The 19399-nt window shown below is 36.1% G+C and overlaps 1 protein-coding gene across 3 annotated transcripts in view; it reads right to left on the bottom strand.

Moving 5' to 3' along the window:
* Positions 1 to 1185: 1185 nt before the first annotated feature.
* The window catches only part of septin8a (septin 8a), a 32175-nt gene continuing 13961 nt past the window's right edge, over positions 1186 to 19399 (bottom strand). The window contains exons 5-11 of one of the 3 annotated variants that reach the window (XM_073871066.1): positions 19059 to 19220; positions 17641 to 17737; positions 12545 to 12713; positions 11067 to 11197; positions 10308 to 10479; positions 8044 to 8089; positions 6991 to 7794 (exon numbers count right to left, since the gene is read on the bottom strand). In XM_073871066.1, the coding sequence (XP_073727167.1) occupies positions 8086 to 8089; positions 10308 to 10479; positions 11067 to 11197; positions 12545 to 12713; positions 17641 to 17737; positions 19059 to 19220 (735 nt within the window). In that variant the 3' untranslated portion in view covers positions 6991 to 7794; positions 8044 to 8085. Of the gene's footprint in view, positions 3786 to 6990; positions 7795 to 8043; positions 8090 to 10307; positions 10480 to 11066; positions 11198 to 12544; positions 12714 to 17640; positions 17738 to 19058; positions 19221 to 19399 lie in introns of those variants that run through there. The other 2 variants (XM_073871064.1, XM_073871065.1) reach the window with 2 other exon arrangements.

Here is a 19399-nt window from a genome sequence, read left to right as displayed (position 1 = left end):
ACCAATCAGAATCAAGCATTCCAAGAGCCGTGTAATAATAATGACACCTCACATCTGTTTGAATCATTCCAGTGCTTTTATTCGTGTGTTTTTATTGGCTTACAGGTGATCGCATCGGTTAAACACCTGCTGGAGCAAAGCGGATGCAAATTCTCCACAGCAGAGATTCATCGCATGGAGCGAATCATATTAAACAAACTGCATTGGGACCTTTACATCGCGACACCCATCGATTTCATTTACATCGTGAGTGACATCTTGACTTTATTCAGACCAAAACATAACGGTACAAAAAGCACAAGAAAACACGTAACGTTTTTCTTTCTTTTTTTCTTTTTTTGACGCGGCCATTGCAAACATTAGCAAAAAACTACTTTTGGTCCTTGACATTGTGCATGTAAAAACTGTCAGCCGTAGGTGATGCGAATCCTCATCACCATTGGTCTTTAGGGCAATGAGTGCAGTGCATATTTGGCCAAGGCACTAATCTGTCTTTAACTTTAGCAGTAAAGCAGATAGATGACCCTGCTAAGACGAGAAGAAAACCCTTTTTAAAGCAAATAAATCCTCTCGGTAATTATCAGCATTATCTTCCAACGAATCATAGATGGCACGAGTTATTTTAGTGCAGACATGGGTAAGGAGTTAAGGCCATGAACAAAACCATAACATTTGAATCTATGTTTCTTTGCTGCGTCTGTAATTGTGTTGAATGGCTAGTTTGGCACACCATAGAGAGCCATAAAACTGCTATTAAAAATAAATGACATTCAAATAAGACCCCATTAAAATACCTCTGTGATCTTAGAAAAAAACTGATAAAAACATCAAATTAATTTACAAATGGGTGAAACTTATCGCACTTTCCCCCTGTGTGGTACAGCTCGCTTAACTTTGACTCCGTTTGCTTTTCCACTTCAGTTTAGTACCACTTCAAAGTGGGTGGGATTAAATAGACTTCTCTTTACAGTTGCACCACCTCTACTAAGACACAAACACAGAGCAATGGAGCATATCCATGTTCTTGATTCTCACTAGGTACATTTACATGCAACCAAATAATCCGTTTGTAATCGTATCGATGGCTCAATCGGAGTAAAAAGTCTCCATGTAAACGCCTTAATCTATACGATTGAGGTTGATTGGATGCAAATTTCAATCGTATAAAGAGGTGGCGTAGTCCGATTTGTTATCCAGTCATCAGGAGAAAAGTATGCATGTAAAAGCGTAAACCGTAGTATTTTATCAATCGGGGGCCTTGAGCACATGCGCAAAACATTTGTGTTTAAGTTCACGTCTTATATTTACCTCTTATTTACGTATTGCATGATTCACGTCAATGGCAATGGCAACACGCATTAATAAAGTAATGGGGTCACACGCTGTACATTTTTCATAACATTACATAAAGCAATAAAATAGCATTGTGTCTTTTCGAAAAGTTTTTTTTTTTTGCCTATATCTGATAACCTCATAAGAACTTTCTCCAACTCAACTTTGTACTTTAATCCAGAGATAAAGCATAAACTTGATGAGAGATGCTGTGCGCTGCGTTGCCAAGTCCTCTGCTTTTTTGCAGACTTCAGATGTGGGCTACTTTTAAACCGTTTTAGCGAGTTTATTTTTTTCTGTGGGTTAAAGATGAAAGGATTTTGTTGATGGCACTTGGTTTGCTCAACGGCACACAAGGGTTAGATAATCTTGCATTTAGCAATGACGCTGGTTGTGGTGATTCTCTCTGACCAATCACGCACCACACTCTCAAAAAATAAGGTACAAAAGGTGTCAATGGGATGGTATCTTTTATAAAGGTCCTACCATTTTGGTACAGATATGTACCTTTGAGGTACCAGTATGCACCCTTTAGGCCTTTAAATGTATTTTTTGAAAAGGTACTGTCCCAGTGACAACTTTTGCACCTTTATATCTGTGAGTGCAGGTGGAAAATCCCCCCAAAATGAGCCGTACTATGACGTGGAAAAGCACCATTACAAAACTTTTCAAGACTCGTGGTGTATTACTCTAAAATCTAAATGAAATAAAAGTTTTTATATTTTATTTTTATGTACGTGCTGAGATTCACCCATATAGCCCGTATATGGATATTTACTTTTACCCTAGAGTAAATAAATATAATTGCTTGCAAAATGAAAAAATATCTAACAGCATAGAAAAATAAATATCCTCAAAACTTCTCAAATAAATATCCACCTTTTCGATTGATTTAAATATCTTCCTGTTTAAGATATGTGTGACTCTCCTTTACTTAAAATTTCCGGCATGCCTTCACATTACGTTTCAAAGGAAAATCACATTTCCACAAAACACAGAATGAACAACCAGTCACATCTCTCCTATTAATCTGCATGGCTTTTTCTGTTCCCAAGAGGTTAAATCTATAAAACGTCAACATGAAATCAAATTGAACCCCATGTACTTTCTTCATACACGTTTAGATTTCACTGTAAAGGAAAATCAAGACCTTGTGCCTTTAAAGCAGGGGTGTCAAACTCATTTTAGGTTAAGGGCCGGATGGTAAGTAACGCCACCATGTGAGGGACGCTTTTTTTAAACCTTAGTGTGCTGATAATCTGGTTATATTAACTAAACAAACTACAAATTATTTAGAAAGAAAACTAGAAAAAATATTCATAAAGAAAATGCTACAAAAAGCATTACAGTACCTAATACAGTTTGAAGTCACAAAACGCAGGCATTATGCTTTTAATTCGTGCTTTCTTACATTTCTTCGACCACTGGATCAACACCAATTTTGGGACAGGTGCTACTCTCATCTAGACCTCTGTGTGTGTGAGTCCAGACCAGCCATGACATTTAATAAAAACACTTTTCAAAACTAGAACCCAACAATAGAAAGAGATTTTTTTTATTTATTTCTTCCAAATCTCACCGTGCGGCTGCAAAGAGCCATCCCGGCGGAAACGACAGGCTTTTTGGATGCACGAGCACCGCGTTTGGTCTGTGCTCCCGCCTGTGAAACCCTCCTTTGCCACACTTCTATTGAAAATGAACTAGACACACGGGCTGGATTAGACGCCTTTGTGGGCCATGTTCAACCCGCAGGCCGTACGTTTGACACGCTTGCTCTAAAGCTACTTTCCTGTTCTGCTCATCACACGTTTAATAATGTTAACCAATAGCAAGCAGTTTGAGAGGGCGGGCAGTCCTCCATAATCCACAGCATTCACTACAAGATCCACACTTTTCATCAGCCAATCAAATTTTCTCATTGAAAATCTTATTTTGTTAGAAAAATGCGTCACACTGCGAAAGTACAATGGGTTGCAAATGCGGTTTCATGTTGACTCCGAGATTAAAACTGAGACGGTCACCTCAAATGTTAAACTTCAAAACATGGAGACCAAAAACACGACAACATTCCAGTTTTTCATGTCTCGCTCATCATAACACAGAAAACCGTTTGTCACAGGAGTAAAAGTAATACAGATCCACACCTTTGCAGTGAATGATTTGAGTTTGTTTGTTTGTGTCGACAGTGTTGTTGTCTCCATTGGTTCAGCTTTTGTTGATTTGTTGTTAACTTTCAGTTCCACGGGCTGTTGATGAGCAAGTATCCACACCTGATGTCAGTGAACTCTCAGAAGAGCCCTTGTCTCCAGGCTTCATTGTGGACCAGACAGGTACAGCATTGTATGGCTTGCCACCAACTCTGGCAGTTCAAGGGCTCCATACTGGCTTTGGCCATCATCACTTTAGAGTTGGAGAGGTCGACACCCGATTGGTTCTCGGTTTTTACTGGCCTGCTGAGGAAAGCACAGGTATATGCATGAAGTACACATCAATATCAGCAGCGCTAAACTCTGTTGCTCACTATTTAGTCACCCTTGTGTTGTTTCGAACCATTTGTAAGTCTTAAAAATGTCTACTAAGTTAATAAATGTAAATGTAGATATCATGTGTGTTGTCATTTCACTCACATTGGTGGTGTTTGAATTTGTTTTAGATTGAAAGCACAGAGTTCATTTGTTGTAAGGAGATGGTGGACGAGTACCTCACGGGTCTCGAGCTGTCGCTACCCAGCAATGCAGTGTACATTTTGGACACCACCAGCATGCTGATGTTTAGGGGATATGACATGCAGGATGAATACGGAGATGGGAACAGAAAGGCAGACGTCCACGAGGACCAAGAGATGGACGACTTCTGTGATGGATTCTGGTACCTTTATGATGAAGCCACATCAATGAAAGCTGATAAACGTGGACCTGAAGATACGAGCGAGACTTTTCAAGAAAAAATCTCACCGTGTCCTCCTCTCCAGCCGCCTTCTTGTGAATAAGCTAACAGTCATTTTTGTAAGTCGGAAGCGGATAAGTCGCTGAATAGCACTTTCATTTTTATTTTATGAAACGGCACTTTAAGTTTTTTTTATTTTATATGAAGTTACTTCCTTTTTGTATTTTGGTCAATTTTTTTATTATACTTATTGTATGTATTATATGTATTGTGTGTTTTTCAGAAGTTTCATTATGGCATAATGCTTTAATGTTAATGGTGCTTTAACAAAAAATGGTTTGGATTTATTTTATGTTATTGTTTTTGTTATTTGTGTGTCAGTTATAATAAAACGCTTTAGACATTTCATAACTTCCAAAGCAATATAACTGCCTTAAATTTGATGTGTAAGCTCAATGTGAAAGTGAAATGACAGTCTATGCAGATGTTACACTCGTTGTTTTTCTAATGTTTTAATGAAACTTTGTTTTCTTCCTGTTTTTTTTTAAAGGCAGCTACAGTTGACATTTACTGCTTTGAAATGAAGCAAATGTGACTTGTATTATTTTTCCCTAAACCGTTACAGAAGGGTTAAACTGAGAATGACTGTATTTCATTAAAAATTGCAGTTTTATTTTACTTTAATAAACATTAAATACAGCTTTTTTGCACCTCACATTGTGTATTTGTTTACTGTACATTTGAAGAGTTTGGTTCCAAAATGCAATAAACGCCTTTTTTTTAATGAGTTACTGCCAAAATCAGTATTATATCAGGTCAGTATTATTCTGTCATCTTTTTTCCCAAAACGCAATAAACGCCACTCCTCCTTTTCTGCAGAATGCAATAAATCCACTCCACAAATCACAGAGCACCATTCCACGCATTGTAAACAATAATGGCGGTGTGTTGAGTACACGGAGTCCTAGTTTTCCTCATCTTGTACTTCGTGATCAACAAACAAACAAAATAATACTTTAATGGCATTGATAAATCTGTAGTGGGAAAGAAACGCAAGACATCAACATCTAATATTTTACGTGAGGCGAAGGAAAAATGTCAGCCGTTGCTTGTTCCCAACAGCATCAAGCTTCTGTCATGCTAACACATTGTTTTGATTAATGACATTAATGTTTATTTTTTTAGTCAGTGTATACCACTAGTCAACTAAACTAATATAACATGGCAAAGATGAATGCACATTTATATATTGATTCAATAGATTTATAGCATTTAGAAAAAAACTTGTCATGGATTTATTGCATTTTGTGGAAAAAAATCAGTGTTGTAATAAATCTTTGAAAATCAAATTATGCATTTGAATTTTTTATGTTTTTATAACCTAAAGATGCTATGTTAATGTTTGTAAAAGAATATAGTGGTTTTCATCTTGTCACTTTCTTGGTATAAAAAACACGTTTTTACAGAAATTAGTCATATAAAAGTAAATGGTATAAAGCACACTATTAACCTGCAAAATATGAAAAACATCCACTGCGACGCTTCGATCACAAGATCCTCCCCAGGCGCATATACATGACTATAGTCTCACAAAGCCCCCAAAAAGTGCATTGACCAATCACATGAGATTTTGCATGATGATTATTTATTCTAATTGTTCATGCAGTATGCCTATTGTGTTTTGATGTTTTTCTATTGTCATTATAGACCTTTTCTGATTTGTGTATGATGAAGGTTGTTGATGTGATGAGAAAATTAATATACAAATGTGATTGGTCATTGAAGGTCTAATACTGTGACTAGTCGGTGACTATTGTCTCATGCGATTGGTCAATGCACCCCTTAAAAACTCCGTGAAACTACAATCATGTATATATGCCTGAGGAAGATCTTGTGATCAAAACGTCGCAATAAATATTTTTCATATTTTGCAAGTTAATAGTGTGCAGGATACCCTTTGTTTTTATATTTGGACGTCATTGTCTCTTTATCCAACGCACCTATCCGGAACTAACATGTGTGCGACATTGTTCTTCTTACCTTAATTAGTCAAAATGAATTTATTGCGTTTTGGAACCAAACTCTTCATTTCATATTTACTTAAAATAAGCTGTTCCCAAACCCATTCCTAATACAAAACCATTTTTATGTCATTGTATTTCTATAATATATATAAGTCCCCCCATCATTTCTAGGTCATCCAGACTCTGACACAGAAAATAATTGATAATGCAAATATGTAAAAAATGTATTCTCATGTGGAAAAAGTGCACTAACTACAACCATGTACTAAAATTTTGTCTCTGATACTTAATATAAACTGATCTTTAGTGTGTTTACATCAATAGCGTCTCAAAATGGCAAAGTTGAGTAAACTTTGATATTCTTAAGTTTAAGTATATGCTACAGTTTCTTTGGGGCATTTCTCAAATCATTTTTAAAGTTTGCAAAATAATGCGTGCATTTCTCAAAATGACTCTTACAAACTGCACAACATGTCCCTGTAACCTCTCAAAAGTACTTCAGTAAACATGTCAGTCCTATCAAAATGACAAGTCTGTGTGTCATTGTTCAAGTGTGCTCAATTCTGTAAAACCGGGGGTAAATATATTTAGCGTATGAATCTTATATCTGCATGTCAACTTTAAACTTTAACTATATTTTTCACACTGTGCTGGTTTTGGTTTTATAAATGAAATAAATTCCCTACGGTGCTGCTGGATCTAAGATTGTTTAAGGTACATCAGACGACACAAACCATGCTCCAACTGGTGAAGGAAATTAGAAAAGTGTTTATTTTTAATATCAGTTAATACAACCGTTTTCATACTCTTAAAGATGCTCGACTTGCAGTCATTGCCCCGTATGCAAATTAGGACGTGCCAGAGGATACATCAATAGTTCAGATGTTTAAACCTCTACATTATGGCTTGAATGAACACTGTTCAGTCTTGTATGCTCTACAAGTAATACAAAAAAATATATTTTGCATATCTGTTATTCTGACAATAAAGCTATTAATATATCGGTCCTGGATTACTATCAAAACAGTACCAAAAATACCATTAAGACGGTTTGTTGAAGCTATACCAAATGCATGCTTATATAAATTCACAAAGTATCATCACTGTACTGTGCTACTGCATTTGGCTCAGATCTTAAATACTACTGTACATCATGGCAATAGAAACATGTGTGTAACATGTATGTCACAATATTGGCCCAACTATAACACAAATGGGTAGTACCGAAAACAACTATGACCACAAACTGAATGTTTCAGTCTGGTTAAAAAAATAACACATACACACAGTTAGAAACAAACAAATCCTAAAAAATAAAAATGAGGGAGATTTAAAAAAATAACCAAAAAATGTAACCCGAATGAATAAACAAACAAATAACTGTGGCAACACAAGACGTAATTCAGTCTCCATAATGCATCTCTATGGCTTCCCATCAGGATCTTTGGTCCATTTACACAATGTCAAAAAAAAAGTTTTAAAAAGTATGCTGACGTTGCAATGATGGTGAAGGCCAAGTCCATGGTCGGCCTGGAATGAGCTCATAAATTAACTGAAAGAAAATAGACACAAAACAAAATGAATGACAAAAAGAAAATGGAGTGGAAACAAGCAAATAAACAAAAACAGACAAACGTGTCCTGATGATGTGTATTATAAATTAACATGAAATAAAAGTCTGACTTGGTGACAACGGGAGCATAAAAACTTTATGAACTAAACATATTAAAGCAGTAATGACTGGAATAACCTGCTTAGTGATATTTGGTTAATAATGTTGAGTTATTACATCCATACATACTGCATACAATACATACTGCTGGTCCTGGTGTCAACAGTGGACTCATCTAAAAGATCAATTACAAAATGAATGCCTTGTAAATAGCATCAATAACCACAAGATGGAGCTAATGAGCTTTATTTACAAAGACAAGCAGCACGAGAAACTACATTTCCCAACACACGACTAAAGGTTTGTGCATGTATTCACTTAAATCCTTATACATATTGCCTATTTTAATGTACTGTATCCATACTGTATACAATACATATTATATCATCTATAGCATACAAAATAAATAAGATTCTGTTTATCAATCACTTAATCCATTGTTATCTTCTGGGCATTTTAACTTTAACTTGCCCATATTTTAAAACTGTGGTGTGCATTTAGTAATTAGTGAGTGGCAAATTTGTATTCTGTAAACAACATAAAGATGAAAAACATATATAGGAGAAGAAAGCAGACAGGAAGTATTCTCGTCTATGACATATTTCATTAGTATAGTCGTATGCCCCAAGGAATCATAACAGATTCGTTTTAAGATAATAGAGAAAAAACATCCAAATGTATAAAATTTTCCTGCTATAGAGGGTATGCATTGACGTCACTTTTCCACGTGACCACGCGAGAGCTCGCGAGTGGCAAAACGTGCAACAAAATGGCTGGTTTTCATAGGGGCTGCTGCGAAAATGCCAGTTAAACTGACTATTATCAGCTTAAATTTAATTTAGTTGGACTTGAAAGCAAAGGTGGACAATACTTAGTTACATTAATAACATTTTCCAAGCATCTGTGCTTTATAAGGATGTTTGACTTGGGAAAATTTTTACTTCCCTACATTCTAAAGCATATAATCATACTGTGTATTCTTTAATATTGCATATTAAAATGTATTTAATACCTAACTACATTAACGTACTTTTACTCAAGTAAAAGTACACGATTTTAATGTAATTAGGTATTAAATGTAAAACAAAAACGTATTATTTATGAAATGTAATAGAATAGAAATAATGAGAATATGCTTTGGAATGTCTGTTTTCCAAAGAAAAACACGGATAAAATACAAATACTTGAAAAGTAAACCCTCTGCTTGATAGTGACCCTAGCAACTTATCAACCCACCTGTGGTCTGTGGACATTGGCATGAATGATCAATTTACTTTTTTTTGGCAGTCTGTAAAACGATAGCTCCAAAATCTTGTTAATCTGTTAGGACAGTCTATCGCACAACAGCTGTTTCCCATTTTGACACGGTTTCATCACCGATGTCACGCTGTACTCAAATGCTGCCGCTCTGTCTTTTGCCACTCATTGGGCGTAACCGCAGTCCCTCTTGCCGACGATGACATCATGTACATACCCTCTATTTACTTTGACCACAAGATGGCGCTGGCCCTAAACTTTGCAAAAACATTTAGGCATGGTGCTGAAGAATCATACTCATGCCTTTTCAAACCGCATTGAGGTACAAAACGTGAAACTAATCGGCGCTTAAAATGGCCGACCATTTACTGCATAACATTCAACTCAACATCAAGCACCACTCTTACATTTTGGCTAAAGTCTTTAAATGATATTAAAGTGACAGTGCGCTAATAATGTGCAAATGCTCTCAAGACATGATTATAATGACATACAACAACTTCAATGTCAATATTGTATTGACATATAACCTCAGGTCCATTTTGGCAAGTTTGCGGTCAAATTTGTTGACGTGCTATACAAGATCAGTTTGTTTGGCCCAACACCTTTTGATAACTTCTTGTTGTGTTTCATGATGCTAAATGCAAAACTACATGCAAATCGGACAAAGGTGTCAGAACACTCTTAGAAAGGATGTGTTAATTTTTTACACATCTTTGTGCGTTAAGCTTTTAACACATTATGTGTAGTTTTAACACATTATGTGTCATTTTGTGTTAAAATAAAACACAAGTTGTGTTAAAAGTAACACAAAATGTGTTGTTTCAAAATAACACAGAGATGGGTGGATTCTAGGACAATGCATTTAGTGTGTTGTCCCAGAATCAACACTAATGTGTTATTTTTAACACAATCGTTCTAAGAGTGAAGATTGAAAGAGTAAATAAAAATTTTTGGGCTTATATGCATTTTAAATGCATGTTGAAGATGGGCGGCACAATCCTCAACTATCAAGACATCTGACACCGATGTTGTATTGAATCTGATGTCTTGATCCATCCATCTCTACATCACTGCAGGTTATCAAATGAAGTGTGGCAGATGACAGGACAACAAGACTGAACTGAAAAACTCACTTTTTCTTGTCTTTATCCTTCTTAAGGGGCTGTGCGAGGGACAGAGTTTCGGCCGCCACCTTCCTCCTGTTAAAGGCGTTCATCTCCTCCTCCAGATCTCGTCGCTTCTCCTCCACCTTCCTCTTCTCTTCCTGATGCATGCGCTTCAGCTGCTCAAACTTTTCATGTAACTGAAGAGAAAGAGACGAATGTTAATTGTGTGTTTCTGAAAGCTTCTGGTAAATGGAGGCGAGTGCTCTTAATGTTTTAAACATGTCTGCTTCCTAAACTACTTCCTCAAGCAGGACACTTCATTATCTTTCTACATGTGGATTTTCAAAAACACAGCTCGTGGCTAAAACTTAAAAAACATAACTAACTATAAAGGAATGTTTCAGGTTTATTACACAGTTGAGTCTTATGAAGAACATCTATGGAATGTTGTCTTTTATCTCTTAAAATATTTGTACTCCTCCGTGTAAAATCCCAAGAATTTGTTTACATTTACTTCACATACAGCAGAATACAAAAATGGCACCCTTTAATGGAGCAAGCTGTGCCGTGTAAAATAAATAATAAAACATTCACAACTAATAATCAATAATAGTATTATTAGTAGTATAATAATAATGGGTGATAAAACCTTTAAAATCTTATAGTAGTCATGCTCAATAGATTTCCATTGTGAACGCATTCATAGTAAATGTGTTGTATTTATACACCGAGAGATGACTGGACACTATCGTGTTTCAAATAAAGCTGAATTTATTGATCGTAACTCTCTCTCCTTCTCCTTCAGTTCAGACTCGGTCTCTTTGACTTTGTTAACAAACATCTGTCTCATCTCCTCTTCCTTCCGCTGCAGATCTCCAAGAAACTCCTTCCTCTTGGCTTCATATGTCTCCTGAAGACTGTAAGATGACCGCATACAGAAAGATTACGTTGCTTTGGGATACATTTAAACATGAATACTAAGATAATCTGAAAAAAAAATAAACTTGAAGTAAAAAATATTTTATATGGATTTAATAAACTACTATAAGGGTGATTCTCGTGAAATTAAACTTATGAGGTGTCATGAAACACTTTTTTTTATAAAAAAAAAGTAAATGCAAAGTAAGAGTATCAAAATAAGAAGCATACAGTTACAAACATCTCTTCATGTACTATTTTGCACATGATTTCAAATGACATCATACAAACAAATGTTGTTGTTTTTCCACATTTAAGGGGAAAATTTTCATGTCCATGATTGGATTTTGGTTCTTTGGCATGAAAAATATTTATAATTAAAAATCTAAAAAATAAAAAGCTTCAGTGCATGTTATACTATAAACATTTACAGTAAAGAAACATGTTGTATTTGGTGATCATTGGTAAATGTAGAAAAAATAATAAGGAATATAAATGTGTCCAAGAAAAATGTTCTCATCCTCCGCAACAATTTTCAATCATTGTTTAAACCCTCAATGAACTAATATTTAAAAAAAAAATAGTCGGAAGGGACATAATTGACTGTGACACTCAAGATGGCTACCAGGTAAGCAGTTCTTATTTTTTTCTCTCTAGATAAAAGTTGAAATTTTGTTTGTCATAGTAACTAGACAACTTTTTAGTTCTTCTTTAATGTAATATCGTGTTACGGTAATGATAATTTTTTATAAATGATAATCTAAAAAAATTAAATAATTCTATAGGAAATATTTTTTAAATCCTCCAATAATGGTTATAGTAAGTTCAGACCTTAATCTTAAATGTGCCATAAAAATAGCCTTCAAGGGCTTTTAAAAAAAATCTGATGCTGGACACCTTCTAAGTCTGGATTTCATGAGAATCACCCATAAAGTATAGCTAGGCTGCGTGCACACTGCCAACAATTGTGTCCCTGTGTGTCGCATGTCTTCTACAATGAGGTCGCTAGGAGCCCCAAAAATTCTGTCATCATTTACTCACTCTCACGTTGTTACAAACTTTTATAAATGTCTTTGTTCTGGTGAACACAAAGGAAGATATCTTGAGGAACGTTTGTAACCAAGCCGACAATGAGCCCCATTCACCTCCACAGTATTCTTTTTTCCTACAATGGAAGTGAATGGGGCACATGATCGGTTTTAAACATTCCTCAAAATATCTTCCTTCATCAGAAAAAAATAAATGTATACAGGTTTGTAACAACATGGGGTTGAGTAAATGATGAGAGAATTTTAATTTTTGGGTGAACTACTGTATCGCTTTAATAAAGACCATACTGATCTCACCTAAAGGGCTGACTGTCTGGATCTGTGTCTTTAAAGCCCATCTCCTCCAGTTTACAGCGTCTGTAGAGCTCATAGTGTCTGGCATGGGTCTGCTCTCTTAGGTCCTCCATGTTCACTCTGATCAACATCTCTCTCAACTTTACAAAGTCACAGTGACTCTCATTCTCCACTGCAACATACAAGCACAAGATCCACATCAATACAGACATTCCTGATCGAACACAGATACACACAGCCACGGTTATCGATAGTTTACTTTAAAAAGTCAAGTCGTGAACACACACACACACAACCGGAGCAGTGCCAGCCCGACTCTCTAACCACTAGGCAACAACTGCCCAATAGATTGGATATGATCCACAAATCTGTAAGCAGGAAAAAGCACACCGATTCTGATACTCATATCAGTTTTTCTTCTCGGGTTCAAAGAAATGTACCCGACCCAAAAGAACCCGAAAAACATTTTAAAAACCCCAAATTATTTTTTTTTAGGAAAAACCCGACCTGAGATAAACCCAAGAAAAGTAGACCCGAGTCCGACCTGACCCAGTGTAATTTTTTTTTAAAAGATGGCATTGTTATCGGAAGCTAGTTTTTATAGCTAAAGGAATATACCATTTTTTCACCACCATGTCATCCAGGGTGTTGATGTCTTTCTTTGTTCGGTCGAGAGGAAGTTGTGTTTTTTGAGGGAAACATTGCAGGATTTTTCTCATTTTAATGTACTTTGGGGGAGCCCAGCATTTGATGCTTAACTCAACACTTAACAGCTTTTTTCAAAGGACTATAAACAATCCCAAACGAGGCATAAGGGTCTTATCTAGCAAAACGATTGTCATTTTTGACAAGAAAAATAGAGGATGTGCTCTTTTGGACCACAACTGTTCGTCTAGATCCGGTCCGGCGCGACCTAACGTAAATGCGTAGTGACGTAGGGAGGTCGCGTGTTATATATATAAAACGCACATTTGCGGACCATTGTAAACAATAAACTGACACAAAGACATAAGTTAATATTATTCGACAACCAACAACGTAGGAACGGTCCTCTTTCTCAACACTTGTAAACACTGGGGCGGTTTCGCATTCGTCTTCTGTGACCTCTTGACGTCATGACGTATTGCGTGGGGTCACGCTATCGCATCACGACCGGATTTAGACGAGAAGTTGTGCTTCAAAAGTGGACATTTTCCATTTCTCTTGTTAAAAATGACAATCGTTTCGCTAGATAAGACCCTTATGCCTCATTTGGGATTGTTTATAGTCCCTTGAAACTCCGTTGAAAAAAACTGTTAAGTGTTGAGTCAAGCACCAAATGCTGGGCTCCACCAAAGTCCATTAAAATGAGAAAAATATAATTTCTTCTCGACTGAACAAAGAAAGACATCAACATTTTGGATGACATGGTGGTGAGTAAATTATCTGGATTTTTCTTTTAAGAAAATGGAATATTCCTTTAATAAAGTTTAAAATATGGATATTTTTCTTACAATATCGCATCAATTACCCGCAAAGACCTTTATTAAACCCTTGAAGGCAGGTGGACTATTTCTGTGCAGGATAGATGCACAAGTCTGAAGTTTTTCTATTGTTATAGGGTTGGAAAAGCAAGGAGATTTACTAAAACTCCAATGTGTTTGTCTAAAAGATGATGGACATCTCAAATTGCTTAAGGGTGAGTATATCATTGGGTAATTTTGATATTTGGCCGGAGTATCGCTTTAAGTTTTATGTCCTGTTACAGAAATAAAGCTGTATAATAAACCTTGTATACTCATTTTGTCTGCTTCCTTTGCACATTTTCCTTCCTGTGTGGCCTTGAATTGTTTGCCAAGTATGTAGTGTAAATGCAAATATCGTATAAAAGTCACTTGTAAAAGATGATGTGAGTCATCAAAAAATAAAAATAAAAAGTTAGTCATCAAGACTTACAGTGTAAAAACAGCCTATGAGGCATCACACTAATAAATAACACAAAATGTATTATTTTCTAATTAACAATATACCTTAAGCAAAATGTGCCATTGCAGAGTGAAATGAATTAGTACACTAATCAGGTGTTGTTTGGTGGTTTACAACACCCTAACGCACAAAGATATTTTGGTCTCTACAAGTTCCTCCTTCAACATGAAACAAGACACCTTTAAGCTAAGTAGGTGTTACAGTAATAGTGATGCTTGCTTTAGCCGTCTATTAAAGTTAGGTGTGAAATGAGAAGTTACTCTTGAGAACATGCCAAACATGTGCAGGAAGTCAAGCAGTTATGAAAGGCTACTTAAGTTTACCCATCTGGATATAATAATGCTAGTGTCTTCATGAGAAGATCCTCCCCGGACTTTACTGTAATGCCAAAACATTTAATCAAGTCTCAGATCAGCGCCTTCCAGATAAAGTTTCCTATGCGAGTAGGAAAACTTTTTAATGACCGAATCAGATTTTGATGACAAAAATGCCATGCAGAGCGAGTATCACCTTAGTTAAACCATCACGCTAGCCGACTCCTGCTTTAGTATAGTTTGTGCACTTGAACTTTCTCACGGTTAACCAAAAGCATTTCCTGTTAAGTGATATCAGTGAAAGAGAAGTGTACAAATAACCTACATCACATGACATCGGTCAAGATGGACTTTACTGAGATAAATGTGAGTGGCGGCTTGGTTTTGTCAACGTTGATTGCTCAGAAAAGTGCACTTAAGTGATTCTTATGGATTGCAGGGAGTATTATGGGGTGGATGGTAAAAGAATTGTAAGAAAACACATTGCATAGTTCGTCTTGAATGGGCGTTTCGCTCGGATCGAATTCCACATTTGAGAGCCTGAGAGCAATTTACTGACTGTTGACTAAAAGACTCATGGGAGCCACCGTCCCCAAAGACAAGAGCCGAAAATAGCAAAAAGAAAAGAAATACCAGCTAGCGTTTATCCATCTGTCATACTGTCAGGACACAACACTTTAGCAGATAGTGCTGTAACATTTACAAGAGCATTAGTGTTTCGAACTAACGCAGGCCTTAGCTGAAAGTTCAAATGGCACAAAGAATGTTTCTTTTTTAGGACCTCCTTTCTAAGATTTATTACAATGTTATTTTGTTAGCATTCCACTCTTAAAGGAAAAGTGCACATTTTTGGATAAGCAAAACGCAACTAGCACAATTAGCAAACGATAAAAATGTGTATTATTTTTTGTTTTAATAAAATGAGATGCTATTTCATATCTTGTCCTCTATTCACCTCCCAAAAAGTACTTTTTTGGTATAACAAATGTCTTGGGTGTACCGTTTGCTTTAGCTGTGTGTTTTATCATTTTTGTGCCACCAAAGGGATTAATGGAGAATGTGGTTTTATTACACAATACTGTTAAATTTATATTTCTGTTTATGTTTTCACAATGTCTTTATCAACAATATATAAAAGGCCACATGCTAAACTGTGTAGTCATTGTTAACAATGTAATCATTTTCCAACACTGTGGTGTTTTTCATATGCATGCATTTATGACATGAAGTTTTATTACAACACTACGAGAGCGTCTCTGTGATGCAGTCTAAAGCCAAACGGCCAATTAAACTGAAAAACATTTGTGGTTAATGATGTGACCTTATCTGTGGCACATCTGTGAGAACACAACATCATTAGACGCCGTCTATAGTGCTATTTATCATCGCTTTGATTGATGAGTTTCACATGAAAGTAAAACAACCCTCAACCAACATCCTCAGGGGGCTGAAGAGATGAAGAAAATGAAGAGTAGGGTTTCAATAAAAGTCCCAGTGTGGTTGACATATTTAGCTCATGATAATCACCAGTGACAGACTAACTGAACTCAACTGAGGATTACACCACAACAATCTAAAATAAATATAAACACTCCTCAAGGGTCACTTGTGTCACTTCTGGGCCACAGCCGCCACAAGGAATTGCAAAAATAAAAAAATAATCCAAATGTTTTAACAAAACAACTAACCATAGGTTGAGCTAAAAGGTTGACAAACAACAATGTGTTTGAGAATCACCATAAAGCCGCAGAGTTTCCAGCCCTTATTAATCTATGAATGCCTTTCTTACACAGTCATACTGTCAGATTTTCATGCGGTTAAAACCATTTCTCATAGCTCTGAAATAGTTTAAATATTTATATTATCAATGACACAACATATTTCTATATGAGTGTTAACATACCAAAAAATATTTTTAAGGGGAGCACATCTTCAGTTGCCGTCCATGAATGATTCATTATTTACCAACTTACAATGATTTTTTTACATTATTACCAACTTACAACTTACAATTTACTTCTAAAATATATTATTAAAAGCAAAAGAGTTCCCACACCTTAGTTAACTTCAAATTCAAGGACCTTTCAAGGACTTTCCAGGTCCAATACCCTCAAATTCAAGGACTAACTTAAAGTGAGAGCAAGGTTACATCGTGTTAGCTTTTAAGATATATTGTTACAGTTCCCTTTCGAGGGAACTCGCGCTGCGTCACTGCGGTGGCACTTTGGGGACGCCTCCAGGGGTAAGTGCGTCTGAATGTGTATATCAAATTCAACCAATGGTGAGGCTTAACGTCAAAGACAGGGTGACGTGGGAGCCAGTCTGAAATATTGCCAAAGACGCGTTACAGGGACGGATGAAGTATGGCAAGGGAGATGCAGCGTCTCGTTCCCTTCTCAGGGAACAACAGTTACATACGTAACCCGAGACGTTTTCATGTGTCAAACACAACTATGCAAAAAAGCATTTTGGTATGAATCAACATTTGCATTTAGAAGATATAAGAATTTAAAGTGAACAGTTTAGCATGTGTGCTTAAAAAGTCTAGAATTTTTATCCTACACCACACAGTGAATAATATGGATTTTTTCTAGAAAATATCTTGCATAAAATAGATTCAAGCACTTTCAATGACCTGTATCTTTGTATGTATATTTTCAACAACTTCCCTGGGCCTTGAATCCCCCCCCCCAACTTTCAAGGATTTCAAGGACCCGTGGGACCCTGAAGCAAATACAGTATTGAACTACAGCTGGCATCAGTGTAGTAAAACCATGGTAAATGTTTAATAAGGGATCATTGAGAATCTGTGACACTCACCTTGAACTACACCCCATGGGTACTGCCTGGCCCTCACTGTCTTATTGCCCACTTTCACCTCCTCCACACTGCCTACCACAGCAAACGGAAGATGGGCCTAAAATAAAGACCAGTAGGTTCAAAACAACTTTAGTAACGTGGTTTCCTGTTTTACAGCATTTTTACTAATACCCAAGAGCATCAATCTTGCTTTACGCAACTTACAATGTGAATTACACTGAGTTTTAACTGTAAGAAATTTAATAGACACTTTTATTCAAAGTTTTACTTTTGGTTTAAAGCAGTGGCTCTTAAACTTTTCGGCATGCAATAAATAAAATTTGATTTAAAAAATAAATAAATAATAAGGAGCATCCCTTAAAATGCTTTGCACATGGCCCTGAAGGTGCCTACAAAATGCATTGTAATAATCTGTTAAATTGTTCTCTGATATCTACACAGAAGGTTTGTGACTTTATTAAGTGCAAAATTATCCAGACATGTTCATTTACAACGCTAGGATTTGCCTTTAGAATGAAATGGTCCATTATTACCTTATTTGAACAGGTCATGAATAATAATGTTGAGCTCTGCTCTGATTGGCTGCTTCTTAGAGCAGCTCCTTCAGTAGCTCTGTGTTTATATAAACATATCTTATGTTTGAGTCTGTATCAGATGAAGATACAGATTTTGAAGAATAATCAATTGTTTGGATATTGTTAATGGACGTTTCTGAGTGGTAAGCTTTTTTCAGAAACTTTTTTCAAAGCGTAACTGTAACGTCAATTGTAGAACTTCAGCCTAAACGTTAGCATATAGCATTAACTAGCATTTAACCCTAACTCAACAGGGGTGTACATCTCGACTGTAACATCACAATCAGTGTTATGCTGAGATTTGTCTGTCTTTTGCATGAACAAGGTTTACATAAGAAGAAGGAAATAAACCTGTTTGAGGCTTACGATATGTCCTTATAGGTAAATACAGTTTTAAATTCTACGGCACCTTTAAAGCTCAGGACTACAGTTGCTCCTCATGGGGCTCAAACCAGCAGAAACATTTCTAGTTAAAAGCCATGAGCCACAAAGCCAAGCAACAAACAGGTATACAGTTGTATTTCTTGTCTGTTCAGGAATGGGATTAGTCTGGTGTGTGAATAAGCCAGATCAAGTTTTAACATATATTGAGACAAATATCAGGTAAGAAAAGGTCTGGTAGAAGTTCTGATCTAATGGGATATAAAATGCTTGAAACAGATATTTCCTCTCTGGCTTGATTCAAAGCTTAACAAGGACAAAAAAAAACTAATCTGCAGACACAGAATAAAGAGAAGAAAACATAATAGTTTGGCCTACATTGCTCCCATCATTTAAGTGAGTAATGAAAGTTTGCTTTCCACTAAGTGTTCCTTATGAAACGATAAACAGCACATGACTTACATTCATAGAGGAGTTGATTTCTGTGACGGCCTCATCGTCTGTTGGAAACTGATAGATCTGAACACCATTGCTAACCAACTCGCTCATGATTTTGATCTTGAACTTGTGCAGCTCACTCTTGGAAATTGTGTCAGCTTTAGCAATAATAGGGATTATGTTCACCTAAAAAAGAGAAAAGTACATTTCACAATGTGTCATGTATGTTTTCAGTCATATCTATTATCCTTCAGCAAGCTTACCAGATATGGAATAAGTTAAATATGGGGTTTCAATTATGGTTTAGATTCAACATGTAATTAAAGAGCTTGTGCTAAATAAAATGACACTAGTAATAAATTAAA

The sequence above is a fragment of the Misgurnus anguillicaudatus genome, chromosome 9, assembly GCF_027580225.2.
Source record: "Misgurnus anguillicaudatus chromosome 9, ASM2758022v2, whole genome shotgun sequence".
NCBI classification, from domain to species: domain Eukaryota; kingdom Metazoa; phylum Chordata; class Actinopteri; order Cypriniformes; family Cobitidae; genus Misgurnus; species Misgurnus anguillicaudatus.
This window is presented reverse-complemented; position numbering and strand designations above follow the sequence as displayed.